The sequence below is a fragment of the Pseudophryne corroboree genome, chromosome 1 (assembly GCF_028390025.1).
Source record: "Pseudophryne corroboree isolate aPseCor3 chromosome 1, aPseCor3.hap2, whole genome shotgun sequence".
In the NCBI taxonomy this organism is placed as follows: Eukaryota; Metazoa; Chordata; class Amphibia; order Anura; family Myobatrachidae; genus Pseudophryne; species Pseudophryne corroboree.
The window spans coordinates 287,430,019-287,453,508 of NC_086444.1; the positions used below are offsets into that span (position 1 = coordinate 287,430,019).

Genomic DNA, 23,490 nt, shown 5'->3' on the forward strand with positions numbered 1-23,490 from the left:
CAGCGCAGGCTCTGTTACTGCTGCTATTAGATAGAATATCATTTTCAAAGCATGTTGGGGTGCACAAGTGTAGGAAAATGACTATGTAATGTATATGTGGATTATGTGCACTGCAACATACGCCTGACATACTGTACATCTCTTGTTTACTTGAATGTGATTAGGTGGGATCATCTGTAATAGACTTAAGGGGGGTACACACGGAGAGATCCGTGTTTAAAATCTAAGCAGTCTGACTAGATTGCTTAGATTTTAAGCACGGATCTGTTGTGTGTATGCCCCCCAGCCGCGCATCGCTATCGCCAGTGCTAGATTGAGCCTGCATGTAGGCTCAATCTAGCGGGTCACTCACTTCAGCGCTGTGTCAAGTGAGCGCCCACCCGTTGTCGTCCCCACTCGCTCAGCACATCACGCTGTGCTGAGTGCGGGGAGAGATGTGTGCTGAGTGGTCTGTGTTAAGATCGCTCAGCACACATCTCTCCCGTCAGTACTGGCCTTTACTGTACACCCAATGTTTCTTTCATAGACTGCTGTGTAACAATACAGTATATACATTGCATCATCGTCCCCTCTTGTTTGCCAAGGGAACAGAGATTTTATTCCATGGGCACGATTCAATTCTGTGCAATGTTAATAGCATAGGGAAGGTGGTCCTGGAGCTATTTAATTGTCCTCGTCAGTAGTCGGGAGATGCCAGTCTTTGCAACTTAAATTGGGTGTTTAGTCACAAGAACCGGCATTATCTGTAACTGCTTGCCGCAATGCTGTTGCGCTAATGGCAGAAAGCATTACACTACTGCTCGCACCTCTGGAGGGATGCAAGCATAAATCCTCTAGTCAGGCGTAACAGAGCGACCAATTGAATAGCTCTGTGTCCTCCTTCCTGGGGCTATTAACATCGCACAGAATTGAATCAAGTCTCATGTGTGTTACACATATCTGTTAACACATACGTGGGTAAGAAGTCTTCCATTAAAAAGTGCACCTTACCTTGCATTATGAGTGATGAATAGTAATGGATTTAGCTTTGGAAAGCATGTAATGGAGCCTGAGGTGTATTATTTAAATTAGGAATCTTTCCATACAGTACATTTTCTTTATTTTGTGATGTGTATTTTTCTACTGGTGCTGATAAAAAGGAAGGTATATCTTTTTATGTTTACTTTTGAATAGTAAGGGTAAGCAGGAGAAAAAAACCATAGTATTTATAGAAATAATTGTAGTTAAGCACGATTATTCCCGTGTACCTCTATTAGGTTATGCTCCACTGTTTTGAAGATATTTTTCCTTATCAGTGATTTCTTTTGATGCACTCTAATAGCCTTTATATCTTTATAGTACCCACATGTTCAAAAGCCTTGTTCAACCTTAGCTGGTAGTTAAGGCGTATCAATCCTCTCAGTGAAGCATACAATAGAACTGCTCCAAAACATGTAGGCAAATACTATTGTCTATGTAGGCAAAACCTATATATCCTACCAGCGTGTCTTTGGACTGTGAGAGGCAACTGTAGCATTTGGAGAAAACCCATATAGACAGAACATGCAAACTCTACGCCGGTAGCACCCCAAGCATTATTATTATAACTACGTATTATCCTGTGATCACTGATGGTGCTCTGGCTGTATGGGTCTGTTGATAGTTGGAAATACGGTAGATGCTTATTTGTGCCTGATTAATGGGGGTCATTCTGACCCGTTCGCACGCTGCTGTTTGTCGCAGCGGTGCGAAAGGGTCGGTTCTGTGCATGTGCGGCGTCCGCATTGCGCAGGCTCATTGTTGCCCGGCAACGCCCGTCGCAGGGCAGCGACGCCACTAACGACGAAAGCGCAAAAAGTTTGACAGGAGGAAGGCGTTCCGGGGCGTCAACTGACCGTTTTCTGGGAGTGGTTCGGCGAATGCAGGCGTGTCCAGGTGTTTGGAGGGCGGATGTCTGACGTCAATTTCCGGAACCTGCATCGCTGGAACGATCGCACAGGGTAAGTAACTCTTACCCTGGTCTTCTTTTACAGGAAACTTTTTTTGCATAGCAAGGCTGCACAAGCGTTCGCAGCCCTGCTATGCAGGTATACACTCCCCCATAGGCGGCATCTGCAACTCGGAATGACCCCCAATATGCGTTGGATTACATTTTTCCTATATTAAGAGTCCCTGAAAGAGGTTTCCATTGGTTATTGTTCAGTTTTTTTTAAGAAAAGTTATTTAAAGTCAGAAGAGATATTGGGGGTAATTCAGAGTTATATCGCAGCAGCAAATTTGTTAGCAGTTGGGCAAAACCATGTGCAATGCAGGTGAGGCAGATATAACACTTGCAGAGAGAATTAGATTTGGGTTATTTTGTTTCTGTGCAGGGTAAATACTGGCTGCTTTATTTTTACACTGTAATTTAGATTTCAGTTTGAACACACCCCACCCAAATCTAAAGGGGGGTACTCACGGAGCGATATTCTAAGCAATATGACTAGATTGCTTAGAATTTAAGCATGATCGCTCCGTGTGTACCCCCTACAGCGATAGCGATGCGCAGCCCCGCGCATCGCTATCGCTGCTGCTAGATTGTCCTGCATGCAGGCCAATCTAGCGGGTCGCTCACTTCACCTGCTGGGTGAAAGCGCCCCCCCCCCCATCTCCCCCCGCACGCTCAACACAGATCGCGCTGTGCTGAGCGGCGGGAGAGATGTGTGCTGAGCGGTTCGCTCAGCACACATCTCTCCCACATCGGCCCGTCTATATAGGCCTTAACTCTCTCTGCACATGTTATATCTGCCTCCCCTGCAGTGCACATGGGTGGTCATTCCGAGTTGATTGCTAGCTGCATTTGTTCGCAGTGCACCGATCAGGCTAAAAACCGGCAGTTCTGCGCATGCGGCGCAATGCGCACGCGCGACGTACGGGCACAACAAACGATGCAGTTTTGCACAGGGTCTAACGATGCATTTCAGTCGCACTGGTTGCCGCAAAGTGATTGACATGAAGTGGGCGTTTCTGGGTGGCAACTGACCGTTTTCAGGGAGTGTTCGGAAAAACGCAGGCGTGCCAGGGGAAACGCAGGCGTGGCTGGGCGAACGCTGGGCGGGTGTGTGACGTCAAATCTGGAACTGAAAAGTCTTAAGAGATCGCAAGCGCTGAGTAGGTTTTGAGCTACTCTGAAACTACACAAACATTTTTTGCAGGCGCTCTGCGATAAAAACGTTCGCACTTCTGCCAAGTTATAATACACTCCCAGTGGGCGGCGGCATAGCGTTTGCACGGCTGCTAAAAACTGCTAGCGAGCGATCAACTCGGAATGAGCCCCATGGTTTTGCCCAACTGCTAACAAATTTGCTGCTGCGATCAACTCTGAATTAGGCCCTAGTAATAGTCTCCCGAGCTAATGATGGATTGGGGGCGATTCAGTTGTTTTTGTACAGTCGGGATGTAATTGTTTTTGGGGGCCCATGCATATCGCGCCCAAACAGACATGGTTTATCTGCATAAACCGGCTATACCCATCTAAAGTCCTGCTTTGGGTGACCTAGCGCACCTTTCTTCTTGCACCTCAAGAGGCTGCGAGAAGAAATGTCACCTGGCAGCTAACTGGCGTCTAAATGGAGCAACAATTGAATTGCTTTCATTTGCGCCCCCGAGTAGTCATTGCAGGGGGAAACAATTGAATCGCTCCCATTGTTTCTTATCTTGAAAATAAGTCAAGGTTCATGGTTGACTGTCCGTATATTATCTAGCCGGACAACCTGATTAAAACTGATTGCGCATAATGGGCTATTTTGAGTAAGTTGGATTCAGGATATTTTTAGTTTCTTTTGAACTACAGTACACTGCATAAATCCAGGGACGAGGGAGCAGGCAAGTATTAATTTAGGGAATTATTAGTTTTTTCTTTGAAAGAGAGCCCAAGTTTATTAATATTTAAAGAACACCAGAAAATATCATAAGGGAGCGACATTTTATTTATAACCTACAGCCCAGGGGCACCAGGGTAGGCCCAGTGGTAGTCAGCACTGTGCCACTCATTAGGTGTTACATAGTGGTCAAAAATGTATTTTTCATGTCTAACCAAAAATACTGCCTACGGTCAGCGGCATAACAAGGGTGCGGAGTGCACTGGGTGACATCAAAGGCAGTGCAGTGGGTGAACAGATGCTGTGTGCTTGTGAGTGGCATCTTCATAGTGTGGGGAGAGTCTTCAGTCTGGGAAGACTGGGAGTCTTCGGAGATAGCTTCCCTTGCTTTGCATGGGGAAGCTAGTTATCATCTTGCTAAACAAGGAAAATGGTGGCACTCCAGAAGGTGCAGAAGGCCCTACTGCCAGCATGTATTGCCATGGTGCATTGCATTGCAAGCATTTCTTGTTATATTGACGCAATTAGGTGTCAATATAAAATCTTCTATCACCACACCATGCATGATAAATAGACCTCTTGGTCATTTACAGGCAAATTGTTATTTACACAGTTTGTGGGGAACATCTGCTGTCCATATTTTTCATGTAGAATGATTCTATTAAATCAGAATTTGATTGAACCAACTTTCTTACCAGCTCATCCAGTTGTTTTAGCTGATTACCAAATAACCAGCAAATCATCCACAGAACCGGTAATTTGGTGATGTAATGTATATGACCATGTATGGAAATATTCACTTTTAATACATTTCTTGGCTTCCATTTTAGATAGCCTGAGCTGATAATGTTGTGGTAATATGGTAGCAGTGCTTGTGTCTTGTGCATATATTTTCCTTTTTAACTGTCTTTAAAAATGTATAATAAAATCTCCTTAAATGTCAGTCTAGCAGATGCACACTAGAGCTTAGAAGAGGCTCCATCCCCAAGGATAGAAGGAGAGAGTCCCATCCCCCCATCTGCCCTAGCGCTAATATGCACTGGGGACTGAGAAATAGAAGCAGTGAAAGCAGAATGGAGGTCTGTACCATCCTGAAGCTACCACTACTGTGCGTTGTGCCCTCTCAGGACACCGCTCTCAAGGGGATGGGGAGTCGGGGGTAGGGTTCGGATAGTAGGGTACATATCCCCATTCTGCTTTCACTGCTACCACTGATCTGCCCTCTGTGTAAGTGGGGGGGATCATAGGGGCTTTTTCTGTAGGGGGGCAGAGTTGAGTGAGAGATGGGGGTAGGAGCAGTGGCGTAACTACTGCCCCCGCAGTCCTCGCGGTGGCTTGGGGGCGAGGGGCTGCGGGGGCGCCACTGATTACAGCAGACTGACATGCGGACGAACGTCCGCATGTCAGTCTGCTTTATTGGAGGGACACGGCGGGCGCAGCGTGTGCCTATCCTGTGTCCCTCCTGAGCCCTGCATCATCTCCGGCGGCCCGCGGGTCTAATAGGGGGAAGTGCCGTCCGTGAGCCAATTAGAGCTCACGGACGGCACTTCCCCCTATCAGACCCGCGGCCGCCGGAGATGATGCAGGACTCAGGAGGGACACAGGAGAGGCACACGCTGCGCCCGCCGTGTCCCTCCAAGTTCTCCAACAAGCGGCGGCTGCACTGCGGCATATCTGTCACGGGGGGGGGAGAGAGGAGAGGGTGTCTGGCACCGGGGAATATATGGCCATTGGGGGGGGGGATGTCAGGCACTAGGGGGGATATCCGGCACTGGGGCATATATGACACTGTGGGGGGGGGCGGGGGATATCTGGCACTAGGGCATATCTGGCACTGGGGAAGGGGGGGGGGGGATATCTGGCACTGGGGCATATATGGCACTGGGGGGGGGGGGGGATATCTGGCACTAGGGCATATCGCACTGGGGGGGGGGGGATGTCTGGCACTGGGGGGGATATCTGGCACTGGGGCATATATGGCACTGGGGGGGGGATATCTGGCACGGGGTGGATATGTGGCAATGGGGGGGGGGGGATATCTGGCACTGGGAGGGAATATCTGGCCCTGGGGCTTATATGGCACTGGGGGAGAATATCTGGCACTGGGGGGGAATATCTGTCACTGGGGATATATGGCACTCGGGGGGAATATATGGCACTGGCGGCATATCTGGCACTGGGGGAATATCTGGCACTGGGGGCATATGTGGCACTGGGGGGGAATATATGGCACTGGCGGCATATCTGGCATGGGGGGAATATCTGGCACTGGGGGCATATGTGGCACTGGGGGGGAATATCTGGCACTGGGGGCATATCTGGCACTGGGGGGGTATATGTGTACCTGGCACATGGGGGGGGGGGCTATATTTGGCACCGGGGGCATGTGAGTACCTGGCACCGTGGGGAAATATCTGGCACTGGGGACATATGTGGCACTGGGAGCACAGCCCTAGCAACAAGGACTACCTCCTAGCAACGAGCATGACACCCAGTGCATGAAACACCTGACAACGAGCATGACACCCAGTGCATGAAACACCTGGCAACGAGCATGACACCCAGTGCATGAAACCCCTGACAACGAGAAGGTAATTGAAAAGTAATTAGAAGCCTTACTGTAGGACTTAATGTGTAATGGGCATTACGGTGTGTGGCATAATGTATCACGGACATTGTGGTGTGTGTCATAATGTGTCACAGGCATTACGGTGTATGGTATACTATATCGCGGGCATTGTGATATGTGGTATAATGTCTCAGGGTCATTGCAGTGTGTGGCATAATGTATCACGGACATTGCGGTGTGTGTCATAATGTGTCAGGCATTACGGTGTGTGGTATACTATATCACGGGCATTGTGGTATGTGGTATAATGTCTCAGGGTCATTGCAGTGTGGCATAATACATAACGGGCATTGCGGTGTGTGGCATAGGGTATAACGGGCAGGGCATTGCGGTATGTGTCACAGGCATTACGGTGTATGGTATACTATATCACGGGCATTGTGGTATAATGTCTCAAGGTCATTGCGGTGTGTGTCATAATGTGTCACAGGCATTGTATGTGCTATAATGTATCAGGGGCATTGCAGTGTGTAGCATAATGTATAACGGGCATTGCGATTCCTGTCATAATGTGTCGGGGGCATTACGGTGTGTGGCATAATGTGTCGGGGGCATTACAGTGTGTGCATATTGTGTCATGTGCATTGTTGTGTGCGGCATAATGTCTAAGGGCCATTGCAGTATGTGGCATAATGTATACTGGGCATTACTATAAGGAGGAAAAATGACAAATAATGTAAGGGGCATGAATCAGGATTATTTTTCTTTCCTGTGGTGGCTAACGTCTGGGCGTGCAGGTTGCAAAACTGGGGTATAAGGTAGTCTTTTCCTGCAATACCACGCCCCTTTACGAGAAACCACGCCCATTCCAACAAAACCACGCCCCTTTTTTTGCAGCGCGCGCCGAAGGCGCGCGCATATTTGTCCCTTTCTTGCTCCCAGTTATGCAGCGGGGGGGGGGGGGGGGGGGGGCGCCAAAAAATTTTTGGCTTGGGGGAGAAAAATTGCTAGTTACGCCACTGGGTAGGAGAGAGGTGGACGGAGAGGGGCAGAGATGAGAGATAGAGATAAATAGAGGGAGGGAGGACAGAGATGAGACAAAGATGGAGGGTTGTTACAGAGATGAGAGAGATACAGATGGGGAGGGCGAAAGAGATGAGAGAGAGACAGACAGACAGACAGACAGGAGAGACAGATATGAAAGAGTGGGACATGGGTGGGAGGGGGACAAAGATGGAAAGGTTAGGGAAGACAGGAAAAAACCCCCAACAAAACCTGCAACTAGAGGCATTTAAATAGCGGCCTGGTGAATTCTGGGTCCAAAATGCCAGTGAAGTTTAATAGATTTATAGATAAAACATAGAGAATCTCTATTTTGTTGATGCAGTCACTGGCTCTTGTGTTCTGTAAATGTCTGCATTTTCTCTGGTACCTGCTGTAGCTGTTTCTCTTACAGCTTTGACAGCAAAATCTATTTATAGTTATTTTGTCGACAGAAAACATATTTTTCTAGGCTTCCAGCATCTATTTCTGACATCTTTAGTAGAAACATTTTTGTAGGAAGACAGTCACACATTAACCCTGACACTAATGAATATATATTTTGTTCTCTTTTGCTTATTTTATTTAGCATTACATTCATATTGGGCAGCTTTGGGTATCTGCTACTGATGATACAATAGGACCAATAGCAATAGCTCTCTACACATAAGCGCCTTGCCTAATATTTAATTGGACAGCTGTAAGCTTTTGTTATATGAGGACACACTTGTCTTAGGCATCAAGACAAGTAATAAACTTTGTACGGCAGCTTACTAGTCACCATGGTCAGTGGTAGATTTCGCACTAGGCATGTGAGGCACGTGCCTAGGCCCTAGGGGGGCAGCACAGGCCCCTTGCATAAGAGCCCTGTTAGGCTGCTGGCCAGATGAGGTAAAGGGACTCTTTTTTTTTATTTTTTTTTATTTTGCAACTGGCAGAAGGGGGGGGGGGCAAATGGCAGCAGGATCATGAAAGGGTTGAAGGGAGCTGTGACATGTTGGGGGGTGACCAATAATGTTCTGTCTAGGGAGGGTCTGGCCCCTAATTTCGCCCCTGTGTATTGCCTGTAGAGCATATTTTAGTTGTCAGAAAGACCTTTGCTAATTTCACTTCGAGGCTCATTAGTCCCTAAAGAAAGAACTGGTTGCTTCTATGAAGTGCTATCCAGTAAGCAGATGCAGATATTAATAGTGTCGGACTGGGGAATAAAGGGCCCAAAGGGGGAATGCAGTGGTAGGGGCCCATGTTGAGGGGGTGTGGCCACTCACCACAGAGGCTTGGCTAACCATTAGCAAGTTCATGGTCTGGGCCCTTTAAAAAATATACACAGTAATTACTGCTAGTGCATGCGTGTTAATGTACCAGATTAATAACAGCAATGCACTGTAGAAAATACATCGTAGTTCTGTGCAGTATAATATAACATATGCATAATGTATAATTAGTGCACAGTTTGGAACCTGATCCCTAGGGGTTGAGGAGGGCCCACCAGGCAGTGGGGTCTACCGGGGGTTTCCCCTGTATCCCTGTGGGCCAGTCCAACCCTGGATATTAATAGTATTGAGTCCCTCTTTATATGATGCACTGCCCACTGGGGGGCAGGGGAGTGGTCACCCTTTCTTGAGGGTGTGGCTGTGCCTCCTCTGCAGCCTAGTCCGTCAGATAAACACAGGCCTGGGTACTTTGTACCTGTTCCATGCCACCTTTGCACATAGCTGTACTGTCATATCTAATTGCTCTAATTAATGCATTATTTGGGACTCCATTTCAGTCACCTGCTTATCAGGTGTTTATTACTATGTGAAATGGGATTTCTATAGAGATAGTTTGAAATCACAATCTTCTTGTATTGGTTTTGAATTAATCACATCCCTAGTCTGTGCTCTAGGAGGAACCTGCACCTTCCACTATCCTAATCTCAATCTGTATGTGGCTTCCTCCTTGCCTCCAGAGATTAACCCATAAACCTCCCCATACTATTTATTTATCAACAGTTTCTATTATAGCGCAGCAAATTCCGTTGCGCTCTACAGTTGGATCCTAAGCACATGAGTATAGATGCTGCAAATAAATAATGAAAAAATATCACAAGCGCGAAAATAGATTCTTTCTTACCCCTGTTTTTAATTAAACCACTGCAACCCTCATGGAACATAGGGGGTCATTCTGACCCAATCGCTCGCTGCAGTTTATCTCAGCGCAGCGATCAGGTCGGAATTGCGCATGCAGCGGCGTCGCAGTGCGCAGGCGCATGCCGGACAGCCGAAGCCCGTCGTTCAGTAGCGATCGCCTCTGCCTGATTGACAGTCGCAAGGCGGGAGGGGGCTGGATGGCGACACCATTTAGGGGTAGCGGTCCGGCCCGTTGGGGGGGGGGGCCGCAGCGCTGCGGCCAGTGGCAGCGACGATCAACTCCCGGCCAGCCACAGGAGCTGCACTGACCGGGAGTTACTCCACAAATACAAAAGCATCACCGCTGTGCGATGCTTTTGTATTTGTGCGGGGGGGGGGGGGGGGGACTGACATGCGGTGCGGACTTGCCCTGTGCTGGGCGTCCCCCCGCATGTCAGGGAAGATGATCGTAGCTGTGCTAAATTTAGCACAGCCATGATCAACTCGGTATGACCCCCATAGACAATGCAGTTAGACATAGACACTTCATTGCACAACAAATATATAGTGAACTGGGAAGATAATGGTGTGTTCAACTTTGTTTACAGGCAATGAGAAAGTGCTAATTAATATGGGTTTCTGGAAAGTTTACAACGTCTGTGATATGTATTGCATAGCCAGCTCCACATGTGGATCTGTTGGGTCCGTGGGGGCGTGTCCAAGTGCGCAAGGTCATGAACCTTACATTAATAGTATTGGGGCATCTTTATATAATGCACTGCCCACTGTGGGGCAGTGAGGTGGTCACGCATTCTTGAGGGTGTGGCTGTGCCTCCTTTGCAGCCTGGGCCCCCGGACCATCACAGGCAGCGGTGCAAGTAGAAAAAATGTCTTACAATGTCTGCCAATGAAAATAGGGGGGGGGGATACCCATACAGGGGAGGGGGGCAGATACACTTATGACCCAATAGTGCCAGATACACGTTGCCTCACAGTGCCAGATATACATTGCCCCATAGTGCCAGATACACAAATGCCCCCAGAGTGCCAGATATAAATTGCCTCACAGTGCCAGATATACGTTGCCTCACAGTGCCAGATATACGTTGCCTCACAGTGCCAGATATACATTGCCCCACAGTGCCAGATACACATTGCCCCACAGTGCCAGATACACAAATGCCCCCAGAGTGCCAGATATACATTGCCTTACAGTGCCAGATATACATTGCCTTACAGTGCCAGATACACATTGCCCCACAGTGCCAGATACACAAATGTCCACAGAGTGCCAGATATACATTGCCCCCCAGTGCCAGATACACAAATGCCCCCACTGTGTCAGATATGCCCCCAGTGGCAGATACAGAAATGCCCCCAGTGCCAGATATGCCCCCAGTGCCAGATACATATGTCCCTGCAGTGCCAGATATGCCCCCAATGCCAGGTACACATGCCTCCCCTTCCCCTGCTGCTTACCTCGCGCTGCTGCTTCCTGTGTGTGAAGGGAGGAGAGTGCAGCACGCGCCTCCCCTGCCACTCCGTGTCTACCTTCAATTAGGCGCCGATCCGTGATCACGGGCCGGCGCCGAATTGAAGGTAGCAGCGGCGCGTGAGCAGCAGCAGGGGAGGGATGGAGCAGCGGCGTGGGTACGGCGCACCCACGGCTAAATTCTTAAGGGTACGCCGTACCCAACCGTACTCGCACACTTGCAGCGCTGAACAGGCCTGGGTACATTGTACCTGTTCCATGCGCAGAGCTGTACTGTTGTCATATCTAATTAAAATAACTTAAAGTTAATGTCTGTAGGTAGACTTCAGGTGTATTATGGCACAAAGGGGGTCATTCGTTCGCTGTGCAGTGATGAGGCAAAAAAACGGCACTTCTGCATATGCGGGACAATGCGCACGCGCGACATACTTTTACAAGGACCGATGTAGTTTCACACAGGGTCTAGCGAAGCTTTTCAGTCGCACTGCTGACCGCAGAGTGATTGACATGAAGTGGGCATTTCTGGGTGTCAAATGACCGTTTTCAGGGAGTGTTCGAAAAAACGCAGGCGTGCCAGGAAAAACGCAGGCATGGCTGGGCGAATGCAGGGTGTGTTTGAGACGTCAAAACAGGAATTGATCAGTCTGAAGTGTTCGCAAGCGCTGAGTAGGTATTGAGCTACTCTAAAACTGCACAAAAAAACTTTGCCGCTGCTCTGTGATCCTTTCGTTCGCACTTCTGCTAAGCTAAAATACACTCCCAGTGGGAGGCGGCATAACGTTTGCACTGCAGCTAAAAACAGCTAGCGAGCGAAAAACTCGAAATGACCACAAAAGACTGCACACGCATGTAAAACATTACATCAAGAGAATTATGGTACACCAGTGGTGCACATTTCCCTGTGCAGCACTGTGGAGGGACCAGAGAAAATGTGTCATGTTGGTGGCTACAAAGTACCGGCATTCCGTCAGTTTCTCTGCTGACAGATATCACTTCTGATTGCATTGCTCTCTTAAAAAGTACTAATGGGAGATTCACAAACTTTTCTTCAGCTCAACCAGCCCCTGGCATCCATCCACATTGGGGGACACGTACTTAACGGTGATAAAAGTGGAGAAATGAGCCAGTGGAGAAGTTGCCCATGGCAACCAATCAGCATTGATGTAACATTTATAATTTGAATATTATAAAAGTATTCAGAGCAGCTGATTGGTTGCCATAGGCAACTTCTCCACTGGCTCACTTCTCCACTTTTATCACTGTTTAGTACATGTCCCCCTAAGTATAGCCAGATGCCAAATGATAGCTAGATCACAGCCGGGTAGTTCTAAATTATCACTTTTTGTTTTTATCAACATTAAGAGGTCTATGTACTAAGCCTTGAAGAGAGATGAAGTGGACAGAGATAAATTACCAGCCAACCAGCTCCTGTCATTTGTCAAAAACAGCAGCCTGTGACATGGCAGGTAGAAGCTGACTGGCTGCTACTTTATCTCTTTCCAAGGCTTAAGGCCCGTATTCACGGGCCGATTTGGGGAGAGATGTGTGCTGAGCGGTTCGCTCAGCACACATCTCCCCCCCGCTCAGCAAAGCGCGATGTGTGCTGAGCATGCGGGGGGAGATGGGGGGGGGGGGGGGGTGAACCCAGCAGGTGAAGTGAGCGACCTGCTAGATTGGCCTGCATGCAGGCCAATCTAGCACCAGCGATAGCGATGTGCGGGGCTGCACATCGCTATCGCTGTGAGGGGTACACATGGAGTGATCGCTGCTTAAAACCTAAGCAATCTTACTAGATCGCTGCTTAAAATCTAAGCAATCTGACTAGATCGCTGCTTAAAATCTAAGCAATCTGACCAGATTGCTTAGATTTTAAGCAGCGATCTAGTCAGATTGCTTAGATTTTAAGCAGCGATCGCTCCGTGTGTATCCCCCTTTAGTTCACTGACCCCTAAATTACAAAAAAAAACACTATACTGTATTCAAATAGCATAGTGCTTAATTTCTCAGTGTAATATTCTCTGGGATTGCTTGTAATAATGTTATCACAGTATAATTGGTTAAGTGTAGTTTTCAGTCTGCTTTTGGTGATGGTTCTGTGGTGACTTCTGAGAAAGGGACAGTATCCTGAACGAAGCACAAAGGTCAGAGGTAACTGTTTTGGAAAGTAACTGTGGGAAATATCTATCCTTTCTCTAGTGAGACCTATAAAAACATAATCACATAGGAATGCACACACTATTAATGATCTCAGATTGTTTTCTCAGAGGCAAAGAGCTAAATAAAGAAACAAGAAAGGAAAAGCTTACTGGAACGTTCCGATAATGCTTCTATCTGTAAATGTAAACTGTAAAGAACATATCTATTGGGAAACCTCCAATAGATCACTATTAGGTAAAAGAACGTAAATGAAGTGTTCAGAAAATGATTGTTTGGATTGCCTAGTTTATGGTCACATTCCTGGAATGCCTGCATACAGTATATGGATGTAATAGTTACTGTATGTGTCTGACAGAGCTCACATAATAGAAGATTTTCATTTTCCTTAAAGTGCTATCAGACTCATTTTTTTTGTTTTTGATCGGTTATTGCTCAGCCTGTGCTACTGTAGTTGATAAGTTCATTATTGAGCATGTTCGCAAATACCGTTGGAAGATTACTACTGATGGACTCTTGCTGCTGATGACACTAAAAGGCCCTAATGATGTATGCAGTAATCTGGCTGTATCTAGGCCCTCATTCCGAGTTGTTCGTTCGCTAGCTGCTTTTAGCTGCCCTCTGGGAGTGTATCTTAGCTTAGCAGAAGTGCTGAACCACTCCTGCGTTTTTATCTGGTACGCCTGCGTATTTTCACACACTCCCTGAAAACGGTCAGTTACCTCCCAGAAACACCCATTTCCTGTCAATCACTCTGCGGTCAGCAGTGCAACTGAAAAGCGTCGCTAGAGCATGTGTAAAACTGCATTGGCTTTTGTGAAAGTACGACGCGCGTGCGCAGTGCGCCCCATACGCATCCGCAGAAATGCCGTTTTTTGGCCTGATCGCTGCACTGCGAACGAAAGCAGCTAGCGATCAACTCGGAATGAGGGCCCTAGTCCATTCTGGCCACCAGGTGTGTACGTACTTAGCTTTCTCTAGTCAACTTGATGAATATATTTTCTTGTTTGTTGTATGAAGTCACGCAGTCCTAATGTCATTTCTGTGAACTAGGGTTATTGGCTGACATGGAAGGCAGTTTTTGGCAGGAGTTTATTTCTTCTGCTTGTAAAAATGTTAGGGGCTTTAGAGTGAAAGATAGGACAAACAGCACCAAGCCCTGGGGTAATGGATTGTGTTGTCAGCATTTGGCATCTATGCGTGAATATGTGCTTGTGCTATAAAGATCGTTCAACCGATTAGTTTTTTATTTGTTTTCTTCTGTGTCAGAGTAAGTAATTCCTGTTCTGTGGCTACGTTTATATATGATTACGTAACTGATGATTGTACAAGTCATGGGAAAATATGTAGTCATGTTAGTACATAAGGCTGTTACTAAGGGCCTGATACAGGTCAGAGAAGACCCAAGGTCACTCCTGATCTGTACATCTGTATAAAGGTCTTTCCAGAAATAGCAGATGCATACATCAGAAGTACTGTAATGCTGTCAGACTGGGCTATAGCTGGGGCCTCTTAAGGTGTATACACACGGTGAGATTCGGGCTAACCCCAATTCTCACTGTGCGATAGGGACTAGGTCGGTATCGCAGGCCTAGATGACTGTGCTTGCGATACTGACTATGTATGATTTTGGCTGTCAATTTTGACTATACTTTTATACTAGATACATACCCTCCAACTGTACCTTTTTAATAGGTACAGTACCTTTTTTTTATGGTCTGTACCTATTTTTGGCTCTCCAAACTTCCATTGAAAGTATAGGAAAAGGGGCGTGGTCACGCCCCCCCCCCTTACCCGTGGCCACGCCCCCTTTTCTGATTTGTACCGATTTTTGTGTGTAAAATGTTGGAGGGTATGTAGATAGTCAAAATTGACTTGCCTGCACAGTCTATCTAGGCTTGCGATACGGACCTCACGGGACCGCGCCAAGGTATTGCATTGGGATCGCAGGGTGACTTTCACCTTGCGATCTGTACTAACTTTTCTTGTGATTTTGACTATATAGTCAAAGTCAAAAGCAAAAAATCTTACCATGTGTACACACAACTGTGATCTCAGGGTGGATGGATGGCAGAGGCTGTGCATGGTGTGCTTCAGGGATTGCAAAGTCACGTTATCTTGTGTGTTGGGCAAATGAGTAGCATTCTTTTGGATACCAATATTGAATTAGCCATAAAGGCAGCTGCATCCCTGCTGTCTCTTCAGTTCAATTTACTGTATGGCAATTACCATACAAATGCTGGTTACATACCATATATCCCTATATAAGTTTTATATGTAAAATCTATCTATCTATCTATCTATCTATCTATCTATCTATCTATCTATCTATCTATCTGTCTGTCTGTCTGTCTGTCTGTCTGTCTGTCTGTCTGTCTGTCTGTCTGTCTGTCTGTCTGTCTGTCTATCTATCTATCTATATATCTATCTATCTATCTATCTATCTCCTAATTGAATCCTGTGCTGGTTGTTTCCTACTGTCAGCACAGCTCACTGTAACTGCTTTGCCTTTCTCCAGAGATAAAATGTCTCTATCCTGATGTGCGGCCCTCTCATCTTCCTTTCAGAATATGCAGGATTACCACACTACAGAGTGTGAAATAGAAAATGATGTTCACATAGATAAGGGAAGAATGGATATGGAGAAATAACAACAGGGAAGAGGAGTACAGCACACTGTGCCTTTATTGATTAGGCCAACAGAGAATACAGTCTGTCCTCCAACTAGAAATATGTACAGAGATAAACATTTGTACAATACTGCATGTGCCTATGCGAGGCCCCACTCTGTGGAAAGGACACTTTGTGCCACAATTAGAGTGGCACACTAACAGAACACATGTAACAGTTTTTATTTTAAAGAAAAAGTGAACTCAAATGTATAAGCATACTGTATGTTACATATACAGTATATGGTGACAAAAGGGTAAAAACAAATCTTACATTTACACAAACATTTACCTTTGAACGTTTCAACCTGGGGATTTGAAAGTAAAGGTGCATATACACAGTGCGATATATCCTTGCGATTTTGACTATATAGTCAAAATCGCAAGGAAAGTTAGTGCAAATCGCACAATGGGGGTAATTCCAAGTTGATTGCAGCAGGAATTTTGTTAGCAGTTGGGCAAAACCATGTGCACTGCAGGGGAGGCAGATATAACATGTGCAGAGAGAGTTAGATATGGGTGGGGTGTGTTCAATCTGCAATCTAATTTGCAGTGTAAAAATAAAGCAGCCAGTATTTACCCTGCACAGAAATAAAATAGCCCACCTAAATCTAACTCTCTCTGCAAATATTATATCTGCCTCCCCTGCAGTGCACATGGTTTTGCCCAACTGCTAACAAAATTCCTGCTGCGATCAACTTGGAATTACCCCCAGTGTGTACACAGCTTCCGATAGCGATGCACGGTCCTGCGGGGGTCAGTATTGCAAGAAAAAAATAGACTGTGCAGGCAAGTCAATTTTGACTATCTAGTACAAAGCATAGTCAAAATCGCACATAACCAAAATCGCAAGCACACATAGACAATATTGAATAGTCAAAATCGCACATAAGCCAGTATGCACCTTAAATTTTAGTAACCAGTGCTGGTGGTTACAGCAGACATTGTGCATGTATTGTGAGAGGCTGCATAGACTTCTCTGGGAATTGTAATTAGACTGATTGTTGTAACTGGTTCTAATTAAACAATGTGATTTAATGATGATAGATCTTGGTAAGGTAATCACAGGAGTCAATGGTTACACTACAACTACTCTACAGTAAGGTTTCATTTAAAGACTTGTTTTTATCTATAGCTGTCTGGCCTCTATAGTTCACACTACTGAGGTTATTTTACTAAGTGCAATATGCAAAACGTGAGCCCCTGTGCAACATCAGCTCTGCACCCAAAACTAGATGATGACATTTGTAGAGCAGTGTGAATTTGCATGGGCCTAATGGAGTTGTATGGAGTAAGCCGGGTATGGAGTAGGCACACTGCGGTACATGGTTTTGCAGATACTGTAAGTGCACAGGGAACACTTGGATAAAAGGATTGAGAGGCCTCTTTATAGAGACATTCTTTACTGTGCTGAGAGAGGCTCAACCAGTCCCACGCTGCAGAAGGACTTGAAGTTTACACCAATAGTGTTCCAGTTTTTTGTCTTTTCATATATTTTTAATGGGATCCATGATGTGCCTCCTATTGCACATCAGCGAGTTTTGTGGGGTGCACCATAAACGAGCCCCCCCTAATAATCGCTCACCCTTTTATTCTCCTAAATCAGTTCAGCAAACGTAAAAAAAAATTCTCTTACATCCTAGAGGATGCTGGTGTCCACATTAGTACCATGGGGTATAGACGGGTTCTTTGGGAGCCACTGGCACTTTAAGAGTTTAATAGTGTGGGCTGGCTCCTCCCTCTATGCCCCTCCTACCAGACTCAGTTTAGAAAATGTGCCCGGAGAAGCCGGTCACAGCTAGAGGAGCTTTTAGGAGTTTTTCTAGTTTTATTTTTTTTCTAAGAGTGTTAGGTACAAGGAGACTGCTGGCAACAGCCTCCCTGCTTCGTGGGACTTAGGGAGAGAGTAGGAACCAACTCTAGAAGTTAATGGTTCTTTATCTCCGCTGACAGGACACTGAACTCCTGAGGGTGCTGATCGCAAGCCCACGAGGCGACCACTCACTCCCACAGCACGGCCGCCACCCCCTAACAGAGCCAGAAGAAAAAAGAGTGGTGAGTACTGTGTCGGTGGCCTGGTTAGCGGGTGGCTGGCGGGAATGGAGGCACAAAGATGGGAGCGCAGCTCTGGCAGGCTGTGCTCCATAAAGGCTCAGCAACATGTGTATGTAGACGCTGCTGAGGGGCGTCCTGGGCCAGCAAGATCACCTCAACACTGGTGTATATAGCTAACAGGGGCTAATCCCGCTGTTAGCACCATGAGACATCAGACCAGTATAATCATTGTGCGGGAAGCCGTACAGCCTTACAGGGGGCGGGGCTTCTCAGAGCGGATCCAGCACTCACCAGCGCATTTTCTCCCTGCAGAACGCTGATCAGGACGTTAACAGGGAGCGCTGAACCCCACATAACTCCAGTTACTGCGGTACCAGGGTGTTATAGACAGGGGGGGGAGAGTGTAGTTAGTACTATTCAACCTATTAAGGTTGATTAGTCAGCGCCTGGCTTTTATCATAATAACTGTCCACAGGTGCGCTGTGTGACTAACTCCTTATACTCTGTGACTCTCTGAAGGTACTGTACTCTGGGGGAAACTGACATTTTCCTGTATGTATGTGTGAGTGTATATATCCACATTACCATGTCTAAGGGCTCTGTATCATGTGTTGCAGAGTGTATCTTCTCCAGAGGAGTCTATTCTATGTACTCAGGATGCAATGTGCTTTCCCAGCCTTCTGGATCTGAACCCCGGTAGGTGGATTCTTTAAGGGAAATGATATCCCAGGTTTCATCAAGGATGTCCCATAATGAGAAAGAGACGCAGTTTTTGAGAAAATCTGTTGAGGGGTTGCAGCATTCAGCTCCCACTACTTCCTCTACTAACACACCTACATACCTAAAAAAGAATACACTTGCCCAAATCATGCAAGTTGATACTGATACCGACTCTGATACAGGGGACGGTGATGGGGATATGCAGGGGGGGTGATGCATCCCTTGCTAAGGGGCTGCAGCTAATGATTGAAGCCATTAGGGATGTTTTACATATTTCTGAGACTGTTCCTGAACAAGTAGAGGAATCTTATTTTACGGAAAATAAGAAATCCTCGCTCACCTTCCCGGCTTCTAAGGAGTTAAATTCTTTGAAAAATCCTGGGAAACCCCAGAGAAAAAATTCCAGATCCCTAAAAGAATTCTCATTGCTTTCCCATTTCCTGAGGAGGATAGAAAGAAGTGGGAAAACCCACCTATAGTAGACGCTTCTGTTTCTAGGTTGTCTAAAAAGGTGGTTTTACCTGTCCCTGGTTCAACCGCCCTAAAAGAGCCGGCTGACCGCAAGATTGAGACTACGCTCAAATCACTATACACTGCTACAGGCATGGCTTTAAGGTCCACTATTGCTTGTGTGTGGATTTCTAAAGCCATAGTAAAGTGGTCAGGCACATTACTAGAGGACTTAAATACTATGGATAGGTGTGACATTGAATTGTTTTTGCGTCACATACAGGTTTCTGCTGGGTTCATGGTGGAGGCCATGAAGGACCTTGGCATGCTGAATGCGAGGGCTACTTCCATGGCGGTTTCGGCGCGCAGAGGACTCTGGCTACACCAATGGACTGCGGATGCAGAATCCAAGAAAAGTGTGGAGAACCTACCCTTCACAGGTCAGGCTCTGTTTGGGGATGCATTGGATGCATGGATCACCACGACAACTATGGGTAAGTCAACCTTTCTCCCCTCAGCAGCACCACCAACTAGGAAATCTTATCCTATGTCTACACTGCAGTCCTTTTGGACCGCAAAATTGAAAAAATCCAAATCCCCTTCCACCTTCTTTAGGGGTGGTCGGGGAAAATACAGAAAACCTGCACCAACAGGTTCTCAGGAATAGAAACCAGGTTCTGCTTCCTCAAAATCTTCAGCATGACGGTGGACCTCCCAGCCTGGACATCGGGCAGGTGGGAGCGAGACTAAAAAATTTCAGTCCCATCTGGGCGTCATCATGCCTACCCCAGGGTGACAGACATTGTTACCCAGGGCTACAGACTGGAGTTTCATGAACTTCTTCAAATCAGGCTTACCAGTTTCGCTGACAGAAAGTGCTATCCTGCAGGAAGCCATTCAAAAATTGGTCCGAACAAATGTTATTGTTACAGTTCCACCTCACCTAAATCACAAGAGCTATTACTCAAACCTGTTTGTGGTACCGAAACCGGACAGTTCGGTAAGGCCGATATTAAACCTAAAGTCATTGAACCCCTACTTGAGGGAATTCAAATTCAAGATAGAGTCTCTGAGAGCGGTGATCTCAGGTCTGTAAGAGGGGGAATTCCTAGTATTCCTTGATATCAAGAATGCGTACCTTCACATTCCGATCTGACCGCCTCACCAGGCTTACCTCTGATTTGCTCTGCTGGATTGTCACTATCAGTTCCAGGCACTGCGTTTTGGCCTCCACAGCACCGAGGGTGTTCACCAAGGTCATGGCAGAGATGATGCTACTCCTTCCTTATCTGCTGATAAAAGCATCTTCCAGGGAGAGGTTGTTGCAGAGTATTGCTCTCTCAGCTCGACTACTCCAGGATCATGGGTGGATCCCAAACCTTCCAAAGTCACATTTGGAGCCGACAAGGAGACTGCCCTTCCTGGGGGTGATACTCGACTCAGAAATGCAGCGGGTGTTTCTGCCAGTGGAGAAAGCGTTGGTGATCCGATCAATGGTTCGGGATGTCTTGAAGCTAGCCTGGGTGTCGGTTCATCAGTGCATTCACCTTCTGGGGAAGATGGTAGCCTCCTACGAGGCTCTACAATACGGAAGATTCCATGCAAGGTTCTTCCAGCTGTATCTCCTGGATAAGTGGTCAGGATCACACCCTCACATGCACCGGCGGATACGCCTGTCACCGAAAGCCAGAATTTCACTCCTCTGGTGGCTGCAAACTTCTCAACTACTCGAGGGCTGCAGGTTCAGGATTCAGAATTGGATCCTTCTAACCACAGATGCAACTCTCAGAGGTTGGGGAGCGGTCACCCAAGGGGAAACTTCCAAGGAAGGTAGTCAAGTCTGGAATCCATCCTTAAGATAAACATTCTGGAGCTCAGGGCCATATACAACGGCTTTCTTCAAGTGGCGCATCTTCTGCAAGATCGGCCCATTCAGGTTCAGTCGGACAATGTAACAGCAGTGTCCTGCATAAACCGACAGGGAGGAACGAAGAGCAGAGCGGCAATGTTTATTTTGTACTTTCTTGACATGGCTACTAGTAACAAATGCACAGGCCAAATTCTTAAAGCTATGTGTGCAAATGCTAGGAGTTTAGGAGACAAAATTCCAGAGCTAATTGCAATAATGACAAAGGATAACCTGGATATTGTGGGAATTACAGAGTCATGGTGCAGTGAGAATCATGACTGGGACATGGCTATACCAGGATACAATTTATTTAGGAAGGATAGAATGGGAAGAATCGGAGGAGGGGTAGCAATGTATGTGAAAAAAGCATAAATGCTACTTTAATACAAAATATTGAAGACAAAACTGAGGTCCTTTGGGTCACCATAGAAACCGGGGAGAAGGATATTATTCGCATTGGAGTGATCTATAGACCACCAGGGCAGGATTTGGACAGGAACCTATTGTTGGACATCACTAAAATGGCTTTAAAGGGAGAAGTCATAATCATGGGAGACTTTAATTTACCTGATGTATATTGGGAAGGGTCTTTTGCAAGTTCAGCTACAAGTGGCAAATTTCTAAATTCCTTACAGGGAGCATCTCAAGCAATTGGTGAGGGAGCCCACTCGCAAAGACTCAATATTAGATTTAATTCTCACAAATGGTGACAGGATATCAGACATATATGTGGGTGAGCACCTGGGATCCAGTGATCATCAAGCAGTATGGTATAGTATAAAGACAGGATCCAACTCCTGTCACACAAAAACAAAGGTGTTGGATTTTAGGAATGCTGACTTTGCAAAAATGGGGAGATGTTTAAGTGATTCATTGGCGGACTGGAGGGACTTGAAAGGAGTGCAGGAGAGGTGGGAAAACCTGAAAAGGGCAGTACTAAGGGCAACAGACCTTTGTATCAAAAGGGTTAGGAAAAGCACCAGGAAAAGGAAGCCAGTGTGGTTCACAAAAGAAGTATCAACTAGTGTGAAAGCAAAAAAGATGACTTTTGGGAAATACAAACAGACTCAAAATAATAACGACAAAGAGGTGTATCTTGACAGACGGCAGGATGCTAAGAAAGTGATCAGATGTGCAAAGGCAGAAGCTGAGGACAAAATGGCCCAGTCAGTAGATAAAGGGGGCAAAACTTTTTTATTAAGTATATAAATGAAAGGAGAAAATCAAATGGAGGAATAATAAGACTCAAGACAGAGAGTGAGAATTTGGTGGAGGGAGACAAGGCAATAGCAGATCACCTAAATCATTGTTTTTTTGCTCAGTATTTACTACAGAAGGAGAAGGGAAAGGGCCACCGTTAATCTGCAAGGACATTCATAAAAATAAGGTAGATGAAACTACATCTACAGAAGAGAAGGTCTTAACAGAACTTTCAAAACTAAAAGTGGAAAAATCAATGGGGCCAGATGGGATACACCAAGGATACTAAAAAAGATGTGCTGGTGGCACCATTAACAGAATTATTTAACCAGTCACTAAATACAGATGCCATTCCAGAGGACTGGAAAAGAGCGAATGTAGTTCCACTGTACAAAAGAGGAAGCAAGGAAGAAGCAAGTAACTACAGACCAGTAAGCCTTACATCAGTAGTAGGGAAAGTAATGGAAAAACTATTAAAAGAAAGAGTTGTGGAATATCTTAAATCAAACAACTTACAAGATCCAAAACAGCATGGATTTACTGGTGGGAGATCATGCCAAACAAATCTTATTGACTTTTTTGACTCTGTGATGAAAATAATAGATCAAGGGGGAGCTGTAGATGTAGCATATCTAAACTTTAGTAAGGCATTTGACACTGTCCCACATCACAGACTACTAAATAAACTTGAAAGTGTGGGGGTGGATTATAAAACAGTTAAATGGATAATAACCTGGTTGCAGGATAGGAAACAGACAGTTGTAGTAAATGGAGTGCAATCTTTGGAAAGAAATGTTACCAGTGCAGTGCCCCAGGGATCTGTACTTGGACCAGTTCTCTTTAATATCTTTGTTGGTGACATTGCAAATGGTATTAAAGGGAAAGTATGCCTTTTTGCAGATGATACAAAGATTTGCAACAGGGTAGACACACCGGGAGGGGTAAAACAAATGATTGATGACCTAGCTAGGCTTGAGAAACGGTCAAGAACATGGCAACTACAGTTTAATGCTAAAAAATGCAAAATCATGTACTTGGGTCTCAAAAACCCAAAGGCTAAATATAGTATCAAGGGTACTATAATGGAAACTACTGAAGAGGAAAGGGATTTAGGAGTCACTATTTTCAAGTGACTTAAAGGCAGGAAAGCAATGCAACAAAGCAATGAGAAAGGCAAGTCAGATGCTTGGTTGCATAGCCAGAGGAATCAGTAGCAGGAAAAAAGAAGTAATAATGCCACTGTATAGGTCATTGGTTAGGCCTCATCTTGAATACTGTGTC

The 23,490-nt window shown here is 46.0% G+C and overlaps 1 protein-coding gene across 3 annotated transcripts in view; it reads left to right on the plus strand.

Annotated features, from left to right (window-relative positions):
* TESC (tescalcin) overlaps positions 1–23,490 on the plus strand; it is a 155,771-nt gene that overhangs the window by 25,127 nt on the left and 107,154 nt on the right. Inside the window, exons 2-3 of one of the 3 annotated variants that reach the window (XM_063964340.1) lie at positions 17,829–17,930; positions 18,548–18,626. The exons of 1 other annotated variant lie outside the window; for it this stretch is intronic. In XM_063964340.1, coding sequence (XP_063820410.1) covers positions 18,593–18,626 — 34 coding nt within the window. In that variant the 5' untranslated portion in view covers positions 17,829–17,930; positions 18,548–18,592. The remainder of the gene's footprint in view (positions 1–17,828; positions 17,931–18,547; positions 18,627–23,490) is intronic. One more of the 3 variants, XM_063964339.1, reaches the window with a different exon arrangement.